Here is a 22252-nt window from a genome sequence, read left to right as displayed (position 1 = left end):
TACCTACATGACACACGTATATGTATATGATAAAAGAGCTAGAGCGCTATAGACGCTGATATATGTACATGATATATGCATGTGTATACGGGGAAAATGGAGGTAAGGGCAGAGCGTTATGAACACATATCCACCTGATCAGTTGGCATTACATGATATGATATCGTCCCGGACGCGGGATGCCCGGACGCGGGATGTGTATATTTATGGTTAAATGGATCGGCTGCCGACGCCTCGGCAATATGAGATGTCCTATTTTATATGTATATGTATATGAACAAGGAAAGATTCTTAAAGGAAAGCTAAGTACGCATAGCACCTGCCAAGGGTATATATATATACAGGTTATGTTTCTATCCCAGGACATGTGTTGTAACTCTCTTATGTCATTATACATGATTCATATTTTCTGTATATTACTATTCATGCCTTACATACTCGGTACACTATTCGTACTGACGTCCCTTCTTGTGGACGCTGCGTTTCATGCCGCGCAGGTCAGCAGACAGGCGGATTTGATCCTTAGAAGCTCTACCAGCAGTGTTGACAGTGCTCCAGTTATTCCGGAGCCTCACTTCCTTGGTACTATTTTGTGTATATATATTCGGGCATGGCAGTACTCAGCCTTTTCTATGTATAAGTGTACTACGTCTAGAGGCTCGTAGACAGATATGTACAGTCAGTTAAGTATAGTTAGGTATATGGTGTTTTGGCATGCTAATGTTGATGTATAAGTGATAACGAAGTTTATTAGTCTATGTTCAGAATGACGCCGCTAATGTTAATGTTCAAAAAAAAAAAAAAGGCTCTGTTTACATGGCTTGCTAAGAGGTAAAGGTAAAATGATAGACAAGGGGTGCTCGGTACAAGTATCGGGTACTCGTCACGGCCCCTAGACGGGTCGTGACATGAACCCAAGTGGAAACTAGAAGTGAAGGGTCGCCCTAACCTTTCAGAAGGAATTTTGGGAGCTCATCCCCTTTCTAAAGAATATAAGAGATACAAAATTGCGAGGAGAAAGGGAGAGCCAAGTGACAACTCCCGAGTGGAAAAATGAGAGGTTGTGTGGAGTGGCGTGAGAGAGTTGTCACGACATCACTCTAACTCTTCTAATCTTTCTACTTCCTCTAGTTGTCTTGTTTCTTTCTCATGTACTCATAAGTATAATCGTTCAAAGGAAAAAAAAATGTCCGGAAAATCCCAAGTTCTTTTAGGAAGTGAAGTAACCCAAACCTCTTCCAAAGAAGAAAGCTAATGTAAGGAACTTGATCGAGGTAGCGAGGACCATGTGCACGAGCTACAAGGTAACAAAGCTAATCCTTACACTTTATTGACTTGGAGGAAAATGGTATAACTAGTAGTCAATTGAGTCTGGATGAAGTTTTGTCTTGTGTGCATAGTGGCTCTTTGCTAAGTAGTGATGATGTCATTGTTGAGAGTGCTCACACACTAGTTGATCCTTTTGATGACCAAATTGATTCTTCTTGCAAGATCAATTTTTGTCCACCTAGTGTTGACACATGTGATTCTAATGATAGTACATTGTCATATGATAGAAATGATCAAACACTAGTTGACTTTAATTGTGCTAACCATGATGATAAATCTTGGAACTTGACATGCTAACAACTAGTGTTGCTATGTGTGTTGATCAACTAGATTGTACTGTTAATCCACTAATTTAGGAACTTTATGGTGTGTTCTATGAACCTCAATATAGTGATGATCTTGACCTAGTTGATGATGTTAAAGGATGTGAATATGACACCCCACCCTTATTTGATACATATGAAGATGAGTCCTTTGATCCTACCTTGTTGACATTTGATGACACTCAAGGTCATACTGGTGTTGTGAGCCATGTAGAGAGTCATGCCATTAATCTTTTAGAGAGTGAAACTACATGCCTTAATTCACCACCTTTAGTTGATTACTCTCTCCTTGAGAATGATGTTTTGATTGATAGTGAAGTGCACGACTACGTGTCTTGTGGTGTGGATGATGTAGCCACATTTAGCTGCTGCAAAGTTTATGGGAACCCTCTATGGGATGATGACCCTCCCCCTTGTGATGAGAACATCCTCTTGAAGGGAGATGATGTGTTCATTAGGGAGGAATGTTTAGGAAAGGAAGGTGAGACTGGTTTACAAATTGCTACTTCTTCCTTGTGTGTCCAAAATCTTAGTCGCATGCTTGATTTTGTTCATGAACCTAGTAATGAGGCTACATTTGATGACACTATATATGAGAAAGTTGTTTTGCATGACAACTTTCTTTAAAATTTATTTTGCATGACACATTTCTTTACTATCTTTTTGCTTATGATGATGCCCATACTTGTATTAGGAATGCATCCTATGTCGATATGGGTCTCAATAGGATATGTTGTTGTTGCCTTGACCAAGACATGTGGGTACTCTTTCCTTTTGACCCGGAGATGCCTTGAATTTGTGCGCTTGGTATAATTTGGAAATAGAGGGTCAAATGTACTTCATGTATTCTAGGGCCAATGTAGCATTGCATACTTCTTGTCTTAAACCCATTAGCTTCTTTACCTTACCCTCATTTCATGATATTTGGAAGAATCAACTTCTTGATACCTCATATGTGGAGAAATTGTTTGTGATGATCATTGATACGTGGTTGTACCACAAATTTGCACATCCTTGGCATGAGAATAAGATTATCGTCAATTGTGCTAACCCTCATGCTATGAGGACCATGTTTTCGTATATTTTCCCTTGGTTTTTGCAAGGTTCGATTTTTAGGACCAATTATTTTGAAGAAGGGGAAGATGATATGATTCTAGGAAGCTCATGGGTGATTATGAAGGCTAAAACCTGTCTAGAGCTTTGGATGCACATTTCCTTTCCACACACCCTTGGATGAGCAAGATGGGGCCTTTGGAGGCAATTGAAGAGTAAACCACAAGGGTGTAGATGATTTCTTGGAAGGGGATTGAGATGAAGGCCAAACGATGGAAGCCACAAAAGTGGTTAGAAGTGCACACGTGGCTAGAAGTGCAATTCGTGGCTAGGAATACAATTCGTGGCTAGGAGTGCAAATTAGAGGCTAGGATTGCAATTCAAGTGAAAAAGGGCTCATGTGGGGTTATTTTCGCAAAGGCCACTTTGGGGCCTTTGTTGTAATAGGGCTTAGTAGTTAAATGCCAAATATGACTAGTAGTTTAATAATTGTGGCTATGCATGTAAAAGAAAAACTATATAAGCTTGTCTTAACCTATTTTCATTTCAAGCTTGAGATTTATGATCAAATTCTTATGAGTGTGTTTTCTCCTTGTATGGAGCTAGTTTAGCTATGATTAGCTAGCATTAGGATTAGTGGGTGGATTCCCTTAACTCTTACCGTGAATTTCTCTTGGATAATCTAGGATTAGATTTCCATGTATGAGTTTGAGTCTCTTCTTCCTTGGAATGAATTCATCTTAAATTCTTGATTAATAGGTGTAGGTTTCCTTTCCTATGTTGATTAGTCACAATTGTAGTTGATTAATTCCCTTATTTCTTCTAAATCTCATCTCCTTTTCTTCTATTCTCATCACTAAATTTCTATCTATCTTAATTTCCGCATTTGTTGTTTGATTTGGTGTTTATCCCAAGCCGAATCGTATCTGATTATAAGCTGAAAATTCATAAGTTGTGGATGACCAGTTTATGATTTTTGACTTACTTTAGCTTGTAAGCACTTTTAATATTGCCAAGCGCATAGATAAAGAAAAAGGAAATGATTTTCGGATTTATTATGCCTGAATTAGGGCATAATATGACAGGTTTAAGAGAATTACTAATAATAGATTCTAACGTTTGAAAAATAATTAAGATGCATTTCCTAAGGAAGTTTGAATGTTTACATTTTATGTCTATTTAGGAATAATATGTACTTATCTTTAGCTCTACGCCTATAATTTTCTGCTACTTTAAAAAGATATCTATAACGTAGATCCCTTAAGACTTTCAAATTTGAGTCCAAATTAATATGACTATGAACCAGTGTTTTAAAAGGCAGGGGCACGAGGCGAGGCGTTTTACGCAGCACGGGGCGAGGTGTAGTTCCGAGACACGCGGCATAAGTCTCATGAATCTATGGGGCGTATGTCTCATGTATCTTCAATTTTATAATTTTATTACTAAAAAAAATAAGCAAATGTAAAGTTTTCATTAAAATTCTGCAAGTAAATTCAAATAAATCACCAATAATATAAAAAGAATTATTATAATTATTATTTGACAAAGGTCACAACACAACAAATGATAATAGCCTAGATAATTTTTGAAATGATATCTTCATTCACTTCATCATCAATCTCCAAATCTAGTAGTTTGTCCCACGCTCAACTAATATTTGCACGGACTTTTATTCATATATTCAAAGAAGGAGAACGGCAACAAAAAGTGTAAAAGCAATGACAAAAAATGGGTGAAGTTGCTTCAGGACATAGTTTTATGAAATCTCTATAATATCAATTTCAGACATAATCATCTAAAAGAAAAATATTTATGGCAGTGTTATTTTCTATGAGAGTTACTTTCTTTATTTATATATTGTAAGAAAAACCATTACAACATGAAAACATGATAAATTACAATAATAATAAAAATCATAATCTATAGCAAAAATACTTTTAAAACAATAAAAATTAAATTAACATCCAGGCCGTACGCCTTTACGCCCTGGGCTTACACTTTTATGCCCTGGACTTACGTCCCAAATTCTAGGACATTCTTGGGTAGGTCAGTCTTGCTCTCTCTTGTCGGTAAGTATATCTGTTATGGTATTGCTGTCGTGCCGTTCTAGTAGTGTTTGTGAATTTGTAGTTTTGAGGGGGTGAATGAAAAAAGGTAAATAAAGACCTTAGCCAAAAGCAAGGGATTCCCGGAGCCCGAACGAGAGCAGAGGCAGCATAGCATGTATTTTCAAAAAAGAAAGAAAGGAAAACGTCCTTTGGATCTACGCCTTTTATTTGCGCTCCGGAGAGTTTTTGGCAAGCCCCGCCGTGGGACTCGCCCAAAAAACGCCTCTGAAAACACTACTAGTATGAACTACACAATTTGGATTAATTGTTTATATATTTAGTCAAGCCCAACTTAATTTAGATCTGGTTAGACTTTGCAAAATAAGGCCTCTTTTGTTTTCATTAAGACGTTTGAATATGAATGCACATCTGAATGATTAAGATGTTATCTCTAGATCTGAACACTGAATGATTAAGGCTATTTGTTTTTCAACATCTGAATGTGCATAATGTATCCATTTAAACATAATAAATATACAATTCAAATAAAAAATAACTAAATATCATAAAATAAATACAATAAAATAAAATATTATTTGATAAAAAATGAAACACTTATGTTCACTAGTAATGATGGAGATGATTTGTAGTCGTGGTGGGTGGTGAGTGGAGGTGGAGGGGTGGGTGGTTGGTGTGAGGGGTGGGAGGTAGTGGGGGTGGTGTTGATAGTGGGGGTGGTGTGGAGTGGGGTTGGTGGTGGGAGATGGGGGTAGTGGAGAGTGAGAGTGGGGTGGGTGGTGTGGGGTTGGTGGTAGGGTGGGTGGTAGGGAGCGAGGTGGGTGGTGGGTAGTGTGGGATTTGGGTTGGTCGGGTGGGGGTGGTAGGGAGTGGGGGTTAGAGTGGAGGGTGGGTGGGGTTGACTGGAGGGTTGGTGTGGTTGAGGTGGAGGGGTGGGGTTGGAGTGGAGGGTGGGTGGTAGGGGTGGAGTTGAGGTAGAGGGGTGGGGTTGGGGTGGAGCTTGTGGTAAAAAAAAATCATACAAGAATACCTCTTAATGATATTAAGACTTGGTTTAAGATCTTAATGATTAAAACATATTCAGACCCAATAAATGCTTAGATCTTAATACAAATAAATGAACTTAATAGCCTAAAATCTGAATCATTCAAATTCAGACCTCCAATAAGTGCAAACAATTGAGGCCTAAATCCGTTAGGATTGTCGCTTTATTCTAAAAGTACAAGTTTAAGGCAATTTGATACTGTTTCTTTATGATTCAATTTTATCCGAAAACTCTAGTTTGTGCAATGTGCCAAAGTAACGAGGCGCGGTAAGTGACCCGAGTTTGTAAGTGATATGCATGTTAATTGGCATTTTTTATGCGCGTATTCTCCTCCTTCTGGGCTGGTCTTTAATTTTTGTCCCTCAAATTGGTGGTCTTTAATTTTAATCCCTCAAATTGGTGGTCTTTAATTTTAATTCTTCGCCTAATACTTCGAGATTCTAAGGTCGAACCTCAGCTTAGTAAAAAAAAAATTCGCAAAGCAGATGTTTAAATTAGCAAGACAAAATTTTGCCTTTAAAATATTGCTTTAAGGTAGAATTTTCAGGCACAATAATTTTGCCCAAAACTCGACCTCAAGGTTGAGTTTGAAACTCTGCCCAAATCATGCAAAATTCTGCCTTAACCTTGCGAATTCAAACTCTGCCTTGCAATTTTTTTAAAAAAATTTAATTGATCAGAGATTCGAACCCAAAATCAAAAAGTTCTAACGAAAGACAAACTAAAAACCACCAATTTAATACCACCCCAAAATAAGGGCACTCCTGCGAATTGTGCTTAAAAAAACCTGTACTTATTCAGTCATAAAGACATTTTATCATAAAAGAACTAAAGAAAGAGAGAGAAATGCAGAGAAGACCTTTGTATATTGACAAAGCAGCAAGACCAAGATCTTTGCCATAGATACACAAAATTGAGGCCCCAGAGACTCTTGACTAGGAAAGGGTGGAAAGAAGTAAAAAATTTAGAAATAAATGGCAGAATTTTTCTTTTTTTGGTGGGGTGGGGTGGGGGGGCGGTTAAGGGCCACCATACCAAACATATACAAGACCTCTATTGACAACCCAAGTGTCTCTTCTATTAACTACTCTGACATATGAAGCACCATTTGCCTTCATCTAAGAGCATTGACAAAAGCCAGCAAGGAGTCTACATCCCTCTTTTCTGATGGATACTTAATTGGCTGTGAAGAGTGTTTAGGAAAGAATAGTATTGTGGGGAAGCTGCCCAACTGCAACTCTTGCTGTGCAAATGTTTTCTGCTCACCATCTGCCCTGAACTTCCCTACCTTTACACCTGAACCTCCCAACTTCTCTGCCAATTCAACATATGATCCTTCCATTGCCTGTGAAAATTAATAAGTAAACATCAACAAGCTGATTCCACAAAGCATTCTTGACAAGAAAAATAACCATCAACAAGAAACGTTCAGTGATACTACCCATCGGCCTAAGCCTATGTGTTGGTGGAATGTAATAGTTATTCAATGGATGATATTAAATAAATAATTACTGCCAGACCTCGCTATGACAGTCATTTCCTATAACAACATCTCAATATAACGATCAAGTTTACTTTGGAACCGATTTTCATGTTATGTATATTGTAATATGTATGTTCTACATAACAACATTTCACTATAACAATCAAAGAAATATTGGGGCAAATGATGCCGTTATAGAAAGGTTTGACAGTACCTGGCAGAAGCGGCACCAGGGTGCATAAAGAACAACAAGCCAAGGCTCTCGTCGGTCTTCCAATTTCAATAGGTTCTCAACTCCAGGTCTACTCAAGGTAACAATGTCCTTAGTGTCAAAAATATCAGCAACATTGGCACTACCGTTTGCTTGGACAGCACCATTCCCGTTCCCATTACCATTAACACTTTCATCTTTGATGTTTCCTTTGTGTAAGCCACATTCCTTGGCCTTCGCATCCTCCCACCACCACCTTCCTTCTCTCTCGTGTTGCCCAGGAAGGACCGGCCTGGTGCAAGGTTCACATCCAATGGAGACATAACCTTTTGAATGCAAAGCATTCACAGGCACATTCATCGCACGTAGGAAGTTCCATACATCCTTGCCATTAACATTAGCCACCGGGTTCCACTTCACCAAGCTGTCAGAGCCGCCATCCAATCCCTCGAAAGCGGGGTCTACTTGAACAACTGGAACTTCAGATCGAGTTCCAGGGGACTGATCTTTTCTTTGACCGGTGATCCAGGCACGCAAACCTTTGAGGGCTCTCCTCAAAGGCCTAACTTTCCTAACACGGCAACATTCTTGGTGGCCATCCTCGTAGAATGAGAAAAGACCTTTGCTCCTTACTAAGGCCTGAACTTCAACAGCATCAGGAAACATGTATTCAATGCGAATACCATAGTGCTTCTCAACAGCATCAAAAAGTTGGTAGGTCTCTGGATTCAACCTCCCGGTATCAAGGCTGAACACTCTAAATGGTCTACCAGTTAAATGTGCATACTCGATCAAAGCAACATCTTCTGCACCACTGCAAAATAAAGCTAATGTTAAAGAACATCACCTTAAGGAGTAAATTTTCTATACAATATGGACTAGCAAACTATGAAGATAAATTAGCAAAACTAGAAAAGCAAAATGAGCTCCCTCTGGCACCAATCAATAAGGAAAAAACACAGTCAATTACACTGATCGCCGGTGCTATGTTGGATAATTCACACGTACAACGACAGACTGATACAAAAAATTCCATTAGCTTCAAATGCTAAGATCTATAACTTTACAAGCATGTATTGCATTCAATAACATTCTTTGCCCGTGAAATTATCCAACTGGAAACTTCAATAAAATTAAAAAATTTAGATAGTTTACCTTTTCTTTTTACTCAAATCATGAATTTAGCTTTTTCAAATTGCTACCTCGCTTCAAATTTAAAATTCTTGTATTTTCACTTACATGGGATTTCATACAATAATTTGGACGTGAAATAGTCTAATCTATCCAGTAGCGTATGCAAAGTACTAGGATTCATTCATCTGAACCCAGCTTTCAACACGGAACATAAATTTATGTGTGAAAATACACAAAAACTACAATACAAAGTAGATATGAAGCCATAACTTTAAAAAATAAAATGAGTTATCAATGCTAAGGACCTTAAATGTTGAAGCATAAAACTTATCTGAAGCTATCAACTTAATACTACAACATTAATAATACTAAGAAAGATCAGAACCTCAGAATTACCTGAAAGCAATGGCAATATCATCTCCAAATCTGTCAAGGGCATTATCCATAATCTCAAGAGGTGAAGCATTTTCAAGATCCTTAGCCAATTTCTCATAATCCTCTGCCTCCACTACTTTCTCTTCTACCTCTGCATGTACACAACACAATCAATTTCATTACAAAAGAATTACCCATTTGTTTGTCTCGTTCTCAGTTTAAATTAAAGATAAATAGAATGTACCAAAATGCCCTTTAATTCTGTGCTCCTAAACGTACCACGTGAAAAGTTGGAATCAAAGAGACATCCTTTTTAAAAAGGACTAAAATGGAAAGTAAGAGAAAAAAAATGGGAAATTAAACATACCAGGAGCAACAATACTTGCTGCTGATGGAACCATTGATTCATTCCTTTTAGGCTCAGCATATAATGCCTTCACAGCACAGCGCCTTGTAGAAAAATTCAACAATTTTGATGAGATTCTATCTTGATCCAATAGCTGAAACTTACCCAATTGGGATACTGCAAAGATTTAAGAAAAACAACAAAAAAGTAAGGAAAAAATCCAAGAAAAATTGAACCCATATGATAGAATTATCATTTTAAAAGGTAAAAACTGAAACTTGGAAAGAGGAAAGAAAAGGGTACCTTTGGATTGTTCATGAATTGCAGTTGAAGAAGTGAAAGCCAAAGCCATTTCTCAAAACAGATCTTATAAAACAACTGAAGAAAAGATTAATTTGTTGATGAATTTGGGTATGGAAAAGGTGAAGGGTATTTCAAGATTTGAACAGAGAAAAACATGGGGTTGGATTATAAAGGGCCCGGAAAAAAGGGCTAGCTTGTAGGTACATTGAACCTGGACGTGTTTTGGATTTTGAATGCAAAGTCTGATGTGGCATTTTATATGGCAATGTGTCCATCACTGCTTCCGTCATGCAGCCGTGTGGGAAGGCTGATGAAAGACATTTTACAGCTTTTTGAAAATGTTTCAATTTTGCCTACTCTTATATTTGTTTTTTTCATATTTATCAGTAACGTGGTGTACTCCACATATTCAAATTTTCCGGGAGAAAAAAAATTAATTTCATCTTTTTATGAATACTTTCTTTATTTCAGAATAAATGATTCTTAGCACTTTTTCTATGGTCCAAAATTAATGAATTTTGTAATAATTATTTTTCTAAAATAATTCTTCTCTCTAATGGTTTAGAAGAGTGTAAATTCCCTAAAAGATCACTCATGTATTGAAAATTGTACAAAAATATCACTTTTATTTCTTTAGGATTAAAATATTACCCAACTGTTACTATTTTCCTCAAAATATATTAAACACAAAAAACTTTCCCTCTCTTCTAATTGGCATGCCATGATTTTTTCAATAAAGTAGGAATAATTGCGTAGACCTACCCTCAAGTTAAGTCTTATAACACTAACTTCCCCTGTGGTTTCTGATATTACGCTCACCACTCTTATTTTCAACTTTTTGTAACCAAACTTTTTTTAATGATAAAACTTATCCAATATTTCAAAGTTTCCCTTTCTTGGCTTTATATTGAATATTTAATTGTGGAATGAAAATCTTTAAAATATATATTATTTTAGAATTAAAATATTTGACCTAGAGTGATACATTAGGCGCAACTTTTCATTAGATGCAATATTTATTTTCTTGTAAATTACAGAACTTGCTAATTGTTATACAACTTAAATATATTAAAGTTTATATGTATTTTTTTCAATTACATATGCAATATTTAAGTACAAAAAAACAGTTTACTACCAAAAAAATAAAATATTGTTTGGTGCATATGTGCAGAAAATCTTATTTTTATCTGAACATGATTTAATTTTTGTCCTTAAGTCCAACAAATTATCAAAATAAAAATGTATTATCTTATGTTAGATTGAAAAAAGTAATGGTTATATAATTTTATAATTTTACTTTCTTTTTTCTAAGGTTTATTTGTCTAGTGAATCCAAATCCAAGATCAAAAAAGTCAAACATAGTATTAAAAACTTGAATGAAATATTGCTGAAATTACCAGTCATGTAGGAGTACTATTAGATGGAAAGGGAATGGAGAGAAGAAAAATTATCAAAAGTCACAATTGAAAAAAAGCTCTCTATTAACCCAAACCCTAGCCGCCACCATTACTGGTCGGAATGGCCGAACCAACCGGTGGACAACCTCCACCGGTAACCCAGAATACAACCAACACTCTAACTCCACAACCTACATTTTTACATACTGAAAAGTCTATGCCTAACACTCAGAATCAAACTTATGCCAATTTATTCAAGCCCTCAATTATGGATACAGCTACTGTCGAAATACCATCAAAGAAAATTACATACATTAATGGGGAACCATTCATTGCTTGGAAGTCCAATGAGATACAACAGATGACAGTGAAGGAGAAATTACAATATGCAGTGATTGGAAAGTTTTCATACGACAATATTGATATTAAAGAACTCAAGAAGGTAATTCCAATACAATATGGAATTAAAGGTGTGCCAATCATAGGATTGCTTGATGAAAGACATATTCTGATCCAACTAAATTTTCTGGAAGATTATGTTAGAATGATGTCTACCCCTGCATACTACCTAAAAGTGCATGACATGTATTGCCAAATGAGACCTCTCATATGGGATCCATGGTTCAATCCAAAAAAAGAGACTTCTAGGGCTGTAGCTTGGATAAGCTTCCCTGAACTGCCTCCAAATTTCTTTGCTAAAGAGGCTGTGTTTTCCATGGCAACTGCAGTTGGAAAACCTTTAACTGTAGATCTGGCCACAGCAAACAAAACAAGGCCAAGCTGCGCAAAAATCAAAGTCGAGGTTGATTTATTAGCAACACTACCAAAGAGGATAAACATTGCTGAAGAGGATGAATCAGGAATACTTAAATCAAAATGGGTAAGGATTAATTATGATTACTTACCAAAATATTTCAAACACTGCAAACTCCAAGGTCATAAGGAGAAGGAATGTAGAGTACTTAATCCTGAACTAGCAAAGCAATTCAGAGAAGAAGTAAGGAAAGAAAATGCAGAAGTTGGTTCTACAGAAACACAAAATAAATAAGGCATTCAAGGGAGAAGGGGATGGTACAATGCCGGTAAACAAGAATGGATGCAAAGAAGGAGCAAATACAAGAAGGATAAATCAGGTGTTATAATTGGGGAAGTGAGTCCAGTACAAAAGAATAAGGAGGGAATCATGGTAACTACCAATGTATTTGCAGCACTTGAAGAGGTCTCAGAGAATCAGGACAATGTGAATCAAGAATAGGTGCCACAAGAAGATACTAGAACATGGATTGAGAAGAGCTTCTATATCCACAAAAACCAGGAAAAGGACACAGACAACAAGACACAAGAAACAGAACAACCAAAAGGGGACAGCATGATATCTGGGGATGAAAACCATAACAAACACATACAAACATCAAGGGAACAACACATAGTAAATGATGATGTTGAGGGTATTTTACTTAATGAGTCCCAAATGCAGACACCAGGCAAAAGTATTCAAACAAAACATGCAACAACAAGTCATCAAGGGCAGGAGGATGAGCATAAGAACAAGAGTACAAATCGATCCAGTGTGAACAGTAGCAAGACAACATCCACAAGCAGAGGGGAAAAACTACTATCTGATGCACATGATAATATGGTGAAATTTCAGACTCCAGATCTAAATCAAATATTGCAGGGAAGGGAGAGTGATAGTCAAAGCAAAGAATTGGCATTACAATAAAATCATAGCAGGTGGGATTTGAAGAGCCAGGAGGAAAATGAACAAGCAGGGGATAGTAGTACCAACAATATGGAAAATGAGGCAATCAATCAGGGAAATGTAGAAGGGAAACAACAGGATAAGGAAAATCATGATCTTAATATGGTGCAGCATGAACAAGGAAAATCAACAGTATCAGGGCAGATAACAGTGTGGGAGGAGATGCCAAAATCAAAATTTAATATTGAAGGGGGAAGCAGAGATCTAGATGTGCAAACTTTAGAGCATAATTTGGAAGCAGCTGTTAGAGCAGGAGATATTTCAACAAAGTATCTTCAAAAAGGAAGAGGAAAAGCAAAGAAAAAGATATCAAGGGAGACAAGTGTTCCACCTGGGAGTGGAGTTCATACTAGAAGGCAGATTAATAAACTTAATAAACCATGATGAATGCTCTTATATGGAATATTAGGTCTGTTAATACCATGGAAGCTTTTACAAGGTTAATAAAACTGAATCAAAGATACCATTTTGGTTTTATAGGCTTAATGGAACCTTGTCAAGATTCAGACAAGATAGAGGAATATAGAAGAAGACTTGGAATGGAGCATGCAATAGTTAATATATCTGGTAAGATTTGGGCTTTTGTGGAAGATATATTTGACTATTACATAATTGTGGATCATCGGCAGCATTTAACCATTAAATTAAGGGTTAGAGGAAATCAGAAGGATATGCTAGTGTCACTAGTGTATGCAAAGTGTACTCAAGCTGAAAGATTGGAGTTGTGGGACTCTCTGGAGGATTTATCTACTTCAGTTGATATTCCTTGGATGATTGGGGGTGATTTTAATGCAATAACTTCAGTAGATGAGAAATTTGGTGGTCTTCCAGTAACCATCAATGAAATTCAGGATTTTAGAGGTTGCATCCAGAACTGTGGAATATCAGATTTGGGATTTAGTGGAAGTAAATTTACTTGGTGGAATGGCCAAAGTGGTGATGATTGTATTTTTAAGAGATTGGATAGATGTATGGGTAATCAGTTGCTACAAGCAAAGTATTCTAGTGTAGGTATCAATCATCTGATGAGGAGTGGGTCAGATCATGCTCCTATGTTAATTTCCTATACAGGAGACAATAAAAGTATCAAAAAACCTTTTAAGTTTTTGAACTTTTGGGTAAAGAATGAGGTTTTATATAGTTGATTAAACAAAATTGGACAACTGATTTTATGGCAAATCCTTTCATACTTTTTCATTATAAACTGAAAAAGGTGAAAGCAGCTTTATCACAATGGAGTAAAGCAACTTTTGGGAATATATTCCAAGAAATTGAAGCTCTTGAAGAGGTCATTAAGGTGAAGGAAACACAATTTTAGAATCTTCCAACTCCTACTAATAGACAGGAATTGCATAAAGTGCAGGCAGAATTAAACAGATATTTACATCTAGAGGAAGAATTTTGGAAACAGAAAGCTGGGATGCAGTGGTTTCAGGATGGGGATAGAAATACAAAATTTTTTCATGCCTATGTTCAGGGGAGAAGGAAAAGGATGCAAATAAGAAGAATTCAAGGGGAAGATGGGAATTGGAAAGAAGAAGAAGAAGAAGAAGAAGAAGAAGAAGAAGAAGAAGAAGAAGAAGAAGAGGGGATAATTGCTGAAGCCATCAGATTCTACACTTCTCAATTTACAAAGGAAGAAGATCCAAAAGATTTTGAAATTCTAAATCATTTGCTGATAAGTTGGTATTTTACCAACTTATTTCTTCTTTAATCTTAGATTGTTGCTATGTTTTGATTAAAAAAATAGTGCATTTAATGTTGTTTACTTCCATTTTATAGGTTTATGTGATTTAGAAGTGATGAAGAAACCAAGCGAAAATAAAGTAAAAAAGAGGCCAAATTGGACAAAAACTGCACAGTTTTGCAAAACTGTCAAAAGTGGACAGTTTTGCAAAAATGGGACAGATTTGCAAAAAACGGGCAGAACTGCAAAAACGAAAATCTGGGGCATATTTTGTCATTTTTTGGACTTGGAAAAATGGGGGAAACATAAAAGGAAGACTTGGGGGAAAACATTATCATCTTTGGCATAACACATAAACTTGGAGGCTAGGATTTCATCACCAACACCATTGGAGGAGAAGATTGGAAGCACTTTAATGAGATATTTCTTAATCCTTTCTTCAATTTCTTGTTTTGTATTGAATATTTATGTGTGTAGTATTTCATTTCAATACTTGAACCTTGTTTATGGAAGTATACATTGTTTAAGTTTGGATTGAATCTCTTATTTTGCTTATGTGTTGAATGATTTTATTCCTAATGAAGTGGGTTATTGTTTCTTTAATTAATCTCATTTTGAATGATTCTTAAGAGAGTAGCTAACTCTAAGACTTGCCTATTTATTTCGATTTAAACTTGGAAGAGGCAAACTCGGGATTGAGAAAGATTAATTAACAAGAATTTGGGGCGTTAACCCTCATCTAATGGAAATCGACCTAGGGATAAGCGACACCACTTGTAGCCATATTCGGGTGTTCTTAATGCTCCTAATTGCTTTAGGGATATTCAATTAGGTAGTCTAGTTAGTCTTCGGAAGAAGCTAATTTAGAGTCATTATTCGAGGCTAAGTAATATAAACTCACCATTATTTGTAAATCATGAAGTACATTGGATCGTTACTTGAGCGTAGTTTCCCTTGTATCCATGCTTGTGGCCATTGATCATTTTACTTGCTTTCTAGGTTAGTTTACATTTTTGCATTAGTTATATTTCTCTAAAAAAAAAAAAAAAATATTTTCTGTCGTTTGGTTTTAGCTTAGTTGGTGAAAGTTTCTTACTTTCTTAATCGCCTAGCATATTGTTCCCTGTGGGATCGACCCCGACTCATAGTTGGGTAAATTATATTGCATACGACCGTGTACACTTTCTCTTTGAGGAGTGAATTTGGACGTTATAAAAAATGGCGGCGTTGCCGGGGGACAATTTGGCGTATTTGGGTTAGTTTAGGATTTAAGCTAACTTGCTTTGGTCCAAACTTTCTTTGCTTTATTTTATCTTTAAAAAAAAAACTGAGCAGTTTGTGCTAAACTGCACAGTTTCTGCAGAATTGTCCAGTTTTTGCAAAACTGTCCAATTTTTGCTTCTGCAAAACTGTCCAGTTTCTGAAGAACTGTCCAGTTTTTGCAGAACTGTCCAGTTTTTGCTTCTGCAGAACTGTCCAGTTTTTGCTTCTGCAAAACTGTCCAAAAAAAATAATGGCATCATATAATGAAAATTGGTTGGATGGTAGTTGTTCATACTTTGATGACCCTTGTCCCTATTGTGGAGGACCCCACTCTTGGAAAAATTGTTTAAAGTCTCCCGGGGGAGGATTGTGCGCACAATCTCGAACCCATGAGTGGAGCATATGTGATAGATGTGGTGGTCAAAATGGCCATTGGGCTAATTGTGTTTATGTGTCCTTCCCTTCCCCGAACCCCCACTATGACGATTCTACTTTTTGTTGTGACAATGATAGGGAAATGGAAGTGGAAGAAGTTGAGAATGGACAAAATGGAGAGTTCAAGCCCATGATGGAATGCCTACTTGAAGGAGGAAATGAAAAGCAAAAAGCCTTGGAGGAGTACTTGGAAACTAGTCTCCAAAATGGCTTGATGAATGAATACAAAAACCTTCCGTGGGCATTTGAACAAAATCAAGAAGAATTCTCAAATGCTCAATATGAGGAGAGAATGCCCATGTTGGAGGCCAATCGTGAAAAGGAGGAATCAAGAATTGAAAATCCTCCAAACGAATCCTTTTTCATTAGAGATGCCAAAGAAGAAAAGAAATTGGAGTCAACCGTTGTCTTGAGAAAAATGGTGGAAGTTGACTCTAGTTTGGGGGAAAATGAGAATGTCAAAATCCGGAAAAATTTGCAAATTGGGAGGTTGAAGTCTCACTCCAAGCATTTTTCAACATTGGATTTGTATGGTGATATGGGAATTGAGCCACATACATCCATGTTGGATGGTGAAGAAGAAAGACAAGTGCCTTACATCTTGCAATTCGAAAGAGTAAGAAGGCAAAATGACATTCCTCATTTAAAAGCCAAGAAGTGCAAAATGAAGAAATTAACGTTTGGCTTGTTCATCTATTTACCACCGCCCCATGAGCGTCATCATGATCTTGATTCAAAATTGGGGCGCAAATTCATATCTTCCAAATGGAAGGAAAAGTGGTAAAGGTAACCGTCGTGCCGCGACGTTAACTTAAGCGCTTGGTGGGAGGCAACCCATCGTTTTAAAAATTTTAAATCATTTTTGAAATTTGATTTTTTGGAATGGTTTTGCTTATGGTTTTTGATTAATCTGCAAAGTTTCAAAATTTTTGGAGTTGTTTTGAGCAGGTCGGATTTCCGGACAGCCCCAAACCAGTAGCTGTTGAAAATTGCAGAAACTGTCCAGTTTCTGCAAAACTGTCCAGTTTCTGAAAAACTGTCCAGTTTTTGCTTCTGCAAAACTGTCCAGTTTCTGCAAAAAAATTGTCCAGTTTCTGCAAAACTGTCCAGTTTCTGAAAAACTGTTCAGTTTTTGCTTCTGCAAAACTGTCCTTTGTTGTCATTGTGCAGTGAGGACACTGCAATATTTTTAGTTGGGGGTGACATGTGGTAGCACGTTATATTTTGGTTATGCTTGATTGTGTGTCCTTGTCGGGCTTGTTTTATGACTGTGGATAAACGTTACAAATGGAACTTGCTCAAATTTCTAAAAATTTCGTTCTTTTGGCATGTTGTAGATTAGTCACTTTTATTATTTTATTTCCGTTCTTAGTTAGGTAGTTTAGGAGTAAAAATGGTGTTGGGATGTGATTTTTTGCCCCTTGGCTAATTTTTGGCTTGCTTGGTACCAACTTATTTAAACCTTGGCATGTGAATTCTTGATTTTTGAAAAAGAAAAATGATTGAAGTAAGGTTTCTTGTTGTGACTTTTAGATTCAATTTTTGGCTCTTACTTTCACTAATTAGTCTCTTTAGGCTATGAGTGACTTTTTGAGTTCATTTGTTTCAATTGGTTCTTGGATACATATTTCACTTGAGTTTGCATGTGCCATGTGTAGTGAGGTTTTGTGAGTTCTTTTGCATTACTTGTGGTCTAGAACTTGCCCGGAATGTGTTTCAAGGCGAAATCCTAGACTACACTTGGTTTAAAAAATGATGTTAGGCCTTCCTTAGACCGTTTTTGCCCCTTAAATATCCTACCCTTGCATGTTTTCCCTAGTTAACCCCTTTTGAGCCTTTAACCTTTTCTTTGAAAACCATGTTACAAGCTTTACCTTGTTCTTCATTGATCCATCTTTTGGTACTCTACCTCTTTAAGTGCGTTGAAAGTGCAAACATAGGCTAAAAGCCTAAGTTTGGGGGTGATGGTTGGAAAAGTTGTTATGAGGGAGTTACTTTAAAGGTGAAAAGGTGAAAGAAATTTTTTTTTGAAAACTTCCTTGTTATTTTGAAAAAGAAAAAAAAAGAAAAATGAAGGAAGAATAAAGAGTTGTGATTAATGGGAAGACTAAGTGGTGAAATGAAAAAATGAAGAAAGGGGTGAAAAAGTTTCAAAGGAAGTGTGCGTTGAATGTTGAAAATTATAGTGCTAAGGGAGGTTTTGAGTCACTTTTACCCAAATTGTGCCCTACCTTAACCAAAAGCCTAAATTACAACCCTTTAAGTCCTAATTGATTTTGAACCAAGTGTGTCTACATTAGTGGAGAAATACATGAAGGGCAAGCTTATGGTACTACTTGTGTGCATTTGAACATCTTTGTGTGAGAGAGAGTTAATTATTTCTATTTGATATCTCATTTGAATTATATTTTCTAAGTGTGGGATTCTCTCTTGAGTGTGAGGGCACATGAGAATTTAAGTTGTGAATTTTTTCCATTGAGAGGAATGAACAAAAGAAAGTTGTTTTGTGATAATGAGGCAAATTTTGAAGCTTTAGTGTCATGACGTGATTGCTACTTTGATTAACTTGGTGTTTGAGCACTTGAAATGAAAATGAAGTTTTTTTGAGAAGAAGTTGGTGATTCATATGTTTTGGATTAATTGTTGGTACCAATCAAAGTCATGTGTTTGTGCTTAAAGTAGACCTTTTTGACTTGGTATGATGTTGGTGCACTTTTGAATAGAGTCCTTTGAAGGAAATTATAATTTGATTTGCTTGAGGACAAGCAATAGTTTAAGTTTGGGGGTTTGATAAGTTGGTATTTTACCAACTTATTTCTTCTTTAATCTTAGATTGTTGCTATGTTTTGATTAAAAAAATAGTGCATTTAATGTTGTTTACTTCCATTTTATAGGTTTATGTGATTTAGAAGTGATGAAGAAACCAAGCGAAAATAAAGTCAAAAAGAGGCCAAATTGGACAAAAACTACACAGTTTTGCAAAACTGTCAAAAGTGGACAGTTTTGCAAAAATGGGACAGATTTGCAAAAAACAGGCAGAACTGCAAAAACGAAAATCTGGGGCATATTTTGTCATTTTTTGGACTTGGAAAAATGGGGGAAACATAAAAGGAAGACTTGGGGGAAAACATTATCATCTTTGGCATAACACATAAACATGGAGGCTAGGGTTTCATCACCAACACCATTGGAGGAGAAGGTTGGAAGCACTTTAATGAGATATTTCTTAATCCTTTCTTCAATTTCTTGTTTTGTATTGAATATTTATGTGTGTAGTATTTCATTTCAATACTTGAACCTTGTTTATGGAAGTATACATTGTTTAAGTTTGGATTGAATCTCTTGTTTTGCTTATGTGTTGAATGATTTTATTCCTAATAAAGTGGGTTATTGTTTCTTTAATTAATCTCATTGTGAATGATTCTTAAGGGAGTAGCTAACCCTAAGACTTGCCTATTTATTTCGATTTAAACTTGGAAGAGGCAAACTCGGGATTGGGAAAGATTAATTAACAAGAATTTGGGGCGTTAACCCTCATCTAATGGAAATCGACCTAGGGATAGGCGACACCACTTGTAGCCATATTCGGGTGTTCTTAATGCTCCTAATTGCTTTAGGGATATTTAATTAGGTAGTCTAGTTAGTCTTCGGAAGAAGCTAATTTAGAGTCATTATCCGAGGCTAAGTAATATAAACTCACCATTATTTGTAAATCATGAAGTACATTGAATCGTTACTTGAGCGTAGTTTCCCTTGTATCCATGCTTGTGGCCATTGATCATTTTACTTGCTTTCTAGGTTAGTTTACATTTTTGCATTAGTTATATTTCTCTAAAAAAAAAACCAAAATATTTTCTGTCGTTTGGCTTTAGCTTAGTTGGTGAAAGTTCCTTACTTTCTTAATCGCCTAGCATATTGTTCCCTGTGGGATCGACCCCGACTCATAGTTGGGTAAATTATATTGCATACGACCGTGTACACTTTCTCTTTGAGGAGTGAATTTGGACGTTATCATTTGCCCAGAATGGTTTTTGAGAAAGATAATTTGTGGTTTGAAACAGAACCAACTAAAGAAGATGTGAAGGCAGTGGTTTTTCAACTAAATGGAGAGAGTGCAGGAGGACCTGATGGTTTTACTGGTGTATTTTATCAAGTTTGCTGGGAAATCATTGGAGAGGATGTTACCAATATGATAAAGGCTTTCTTTTGTGGAGCAGAACTGCCCAAGTTTGTTACTCATACTAATCTGGTCTTATTACCAAAGAAAGAGATGGTTAACACCTTCTCTGATATGAGACCAACTTGTTTGAGCAACTTTGTGAACAACATATTTTCTAGACTGATTCATGAGAGATTGGTATCAAAATTATCTGATATTATATCACTCAATCAATCTGGATTTGTTAAAGATAGAAGTATTGTGGAGAATATACTGTTGACTCAAGAAATTGTATCTGATATAAGGCTGAGGACAAAAGATGCAAATGTTATAATTAAGCTGGATATGGCAAAGGCCTATGAAAGGGTATCTTGGTTGTTCTTAACTAAGGTACTTAGGCAGATGGGATTCTCAGAGAAGATTATAGACATGGTCTACAGGATTGTTAACAATAACTGGTACTCTGTGTTGGTAAATGGGTAGCAACAAGGTTTCTTCCTGTTACACCTCGGAAATTTCTCCGTACTTGTATGATGAGTGGAATGATGAAGAGTTTGAGTGAATGATGTTTTATTAAGTCGGGAATGGCTAATTAAGAATTTTTGGAAATAAGAAAGTCGCGAAAATGTTTTAGCCCAGTGGTCGTATATGGCACTATACGACCCGTAAAGTAATTTACGGACCGTATAGTGCAATCGTCCTTTAGCTTGCCAAAAATCTCAAGTTCTGCCCAGTGATGATATGGTTAAATACGACCCAGTTTACGGCCCGTAAACTGGTTTACGGACCGTAAACCAGGTCGTAAAATGCCATGTTCCTCAGCCAAAACTTTCTGTCCTTGAAATGATTAAATACGGCCATGGAGGACGGACCGTAAATCAAAATACGGTCCGTATATGGTGGTTTACTACCACTGTTCATCCCGACAAGAATTCATTAAAGATCAGATTTTGTGATTTTTAAAGGGGACTTAAGCCTCATTTTAATTCATTATTCATTCAACCACTCAAGAGACTTTTAGAACTCTCCAAATACTTCCTCCACAAGAATTCAAAAGGATCAAAGGAACCATTAAGATTATCAACACCAAATTCATGGAATCAAGTGTAAGAACACAATAAAGGATCATCTAAGTGAAGAAATTTCAAAGAAGGTGGAACTAGGGTTTTGGCTAATTGAAGTATTTCAACTTAAGGATTGTTCAACCATCATCCAAGGTAAGTTTCATGATTATTCCATGTTGTCTGAAGTATTGGAAAGCTTAGACACTTGAAATGTAGAAGAACATAGAAATGGGTCATTATTGAGTGAATAGTGACATAAATGAATGATAGTGGAATTGAACTATGAATATTGAAGTTTTGTGAGTACAAATACGTTATAACTGATGTTTATATCATGAAACAAGCATTAAATGCATGAAAACGCAAGGATGAGCTAGAAGTAGAAATAAGGGAAAATTGGAGGAAAATGGTGGATTTTGCCAAATGTACGTAAATGACGATTGTCGATTATGATATTGCGAATAATATTATGAATATTGGGAGTTGATATAAAACATGAGAAAAGTAGTATTAGCGAAGGAAGCGTTGTCCGACTTTTCCTAGAATTAGCGATGCGTTCTTCTAGTTAGTTTACTAATGTTGATACGAATTCTCTTATGAAGGTAACGACGTGATATCGATGGAGAACAAGTGAGCGATATCTTAGCTAAACGACCAAGGTATGTGAGGCAAGTCCTTCTTTCTAATGGCATGAATCTTTTATCTTGAATCCCTACTCCTTTCATGAGTTCTTATATTCTAAGAAGTTAAAAGCTTATACCTATGAATGTCTATATGAGATAAGTTATACGATACGATGACACTAGAATTATGATGA

General features: G+C 36.3%; 3 protein-coding genes across 3 annotated transcripts; 2 read left to right on the top strand and 1 right to left on the bottom strand.

The window, feature by feature from the left end:
• Window positions 1-6663: 6663 nt before the first annotated feature.
• LOC132606308 (5'-adenylylsulfate reductase 3, chloroplastic-like) lies at window positions 6664-9824 on the bottom strand. The gene is made up of 5 exons (XM_060319751.1): window positions 9669-9824; window positions 9387-9542; window positions 9041-9170; window positions 7514-8324; window positions 6664-7161 (listed from the first exon to the last, which is right to left on the bottom strand). The coding sequence occupies exons 1-5, from the start codon at window positions 9715-9717 to the stop codon at window positions 6931-6933; spliced, it is 1377 nt and encodes a 458-aa protein (XP_060175734.1). The 5' UTR covers window positions 9718-9824; the 3' UTR covers window positions 6664-6930.
• Window positions 9825-11186: 1362 nt separating this feature from the next.
• On the top strand, window positions 11187-12113 carry LOC132607962 (uncharacterized). Its single transcript, XM_060322043.1, has one exon. It carries the CDS (start codon window positions 11187-11189, stop codon window positions 12111-12113), a length of 927 nt encoding a protein of 308 aa, XP_060178026.1.
• Window positions 12114-13207: 1094 nt separating this feature from the next.
• LOC132607961 (uncharacterized) lies at window positions 13208-14145 on the top strand. Its single transcript, XM_060322042.1, has 2 exons — window positions 13208-13957; window positions 14041-14145. Exons 1-2 carry the CDS (start codon window positions 13208-13210, stop codon window positions 14143-14145), a joined length of 855 nt encoding a protein of 284 aa, XP_060178025.1.
• Window positions 14146-22252: the final 8107 nt, after the last annotated feature.

Source organism: Lycium barbarum, chromosome 8, assembly GCF_019175385.1.
Source record: "Lycium barbarum isolate Lr01 chromosome 8, ASM1917538v2, whole genome shotgun sequence".
Lineage (NCBI taxonomy): Eukaryota > Viridiplantae > Streptophyta > Magnoliopsida > Solanales > Solanaceae > Lycium > Lycium barbarum.
Note: the sequence above shows the minus strand (reverse complement) of the source record. Positions and strands in the feature narration are given on the sequence as shown.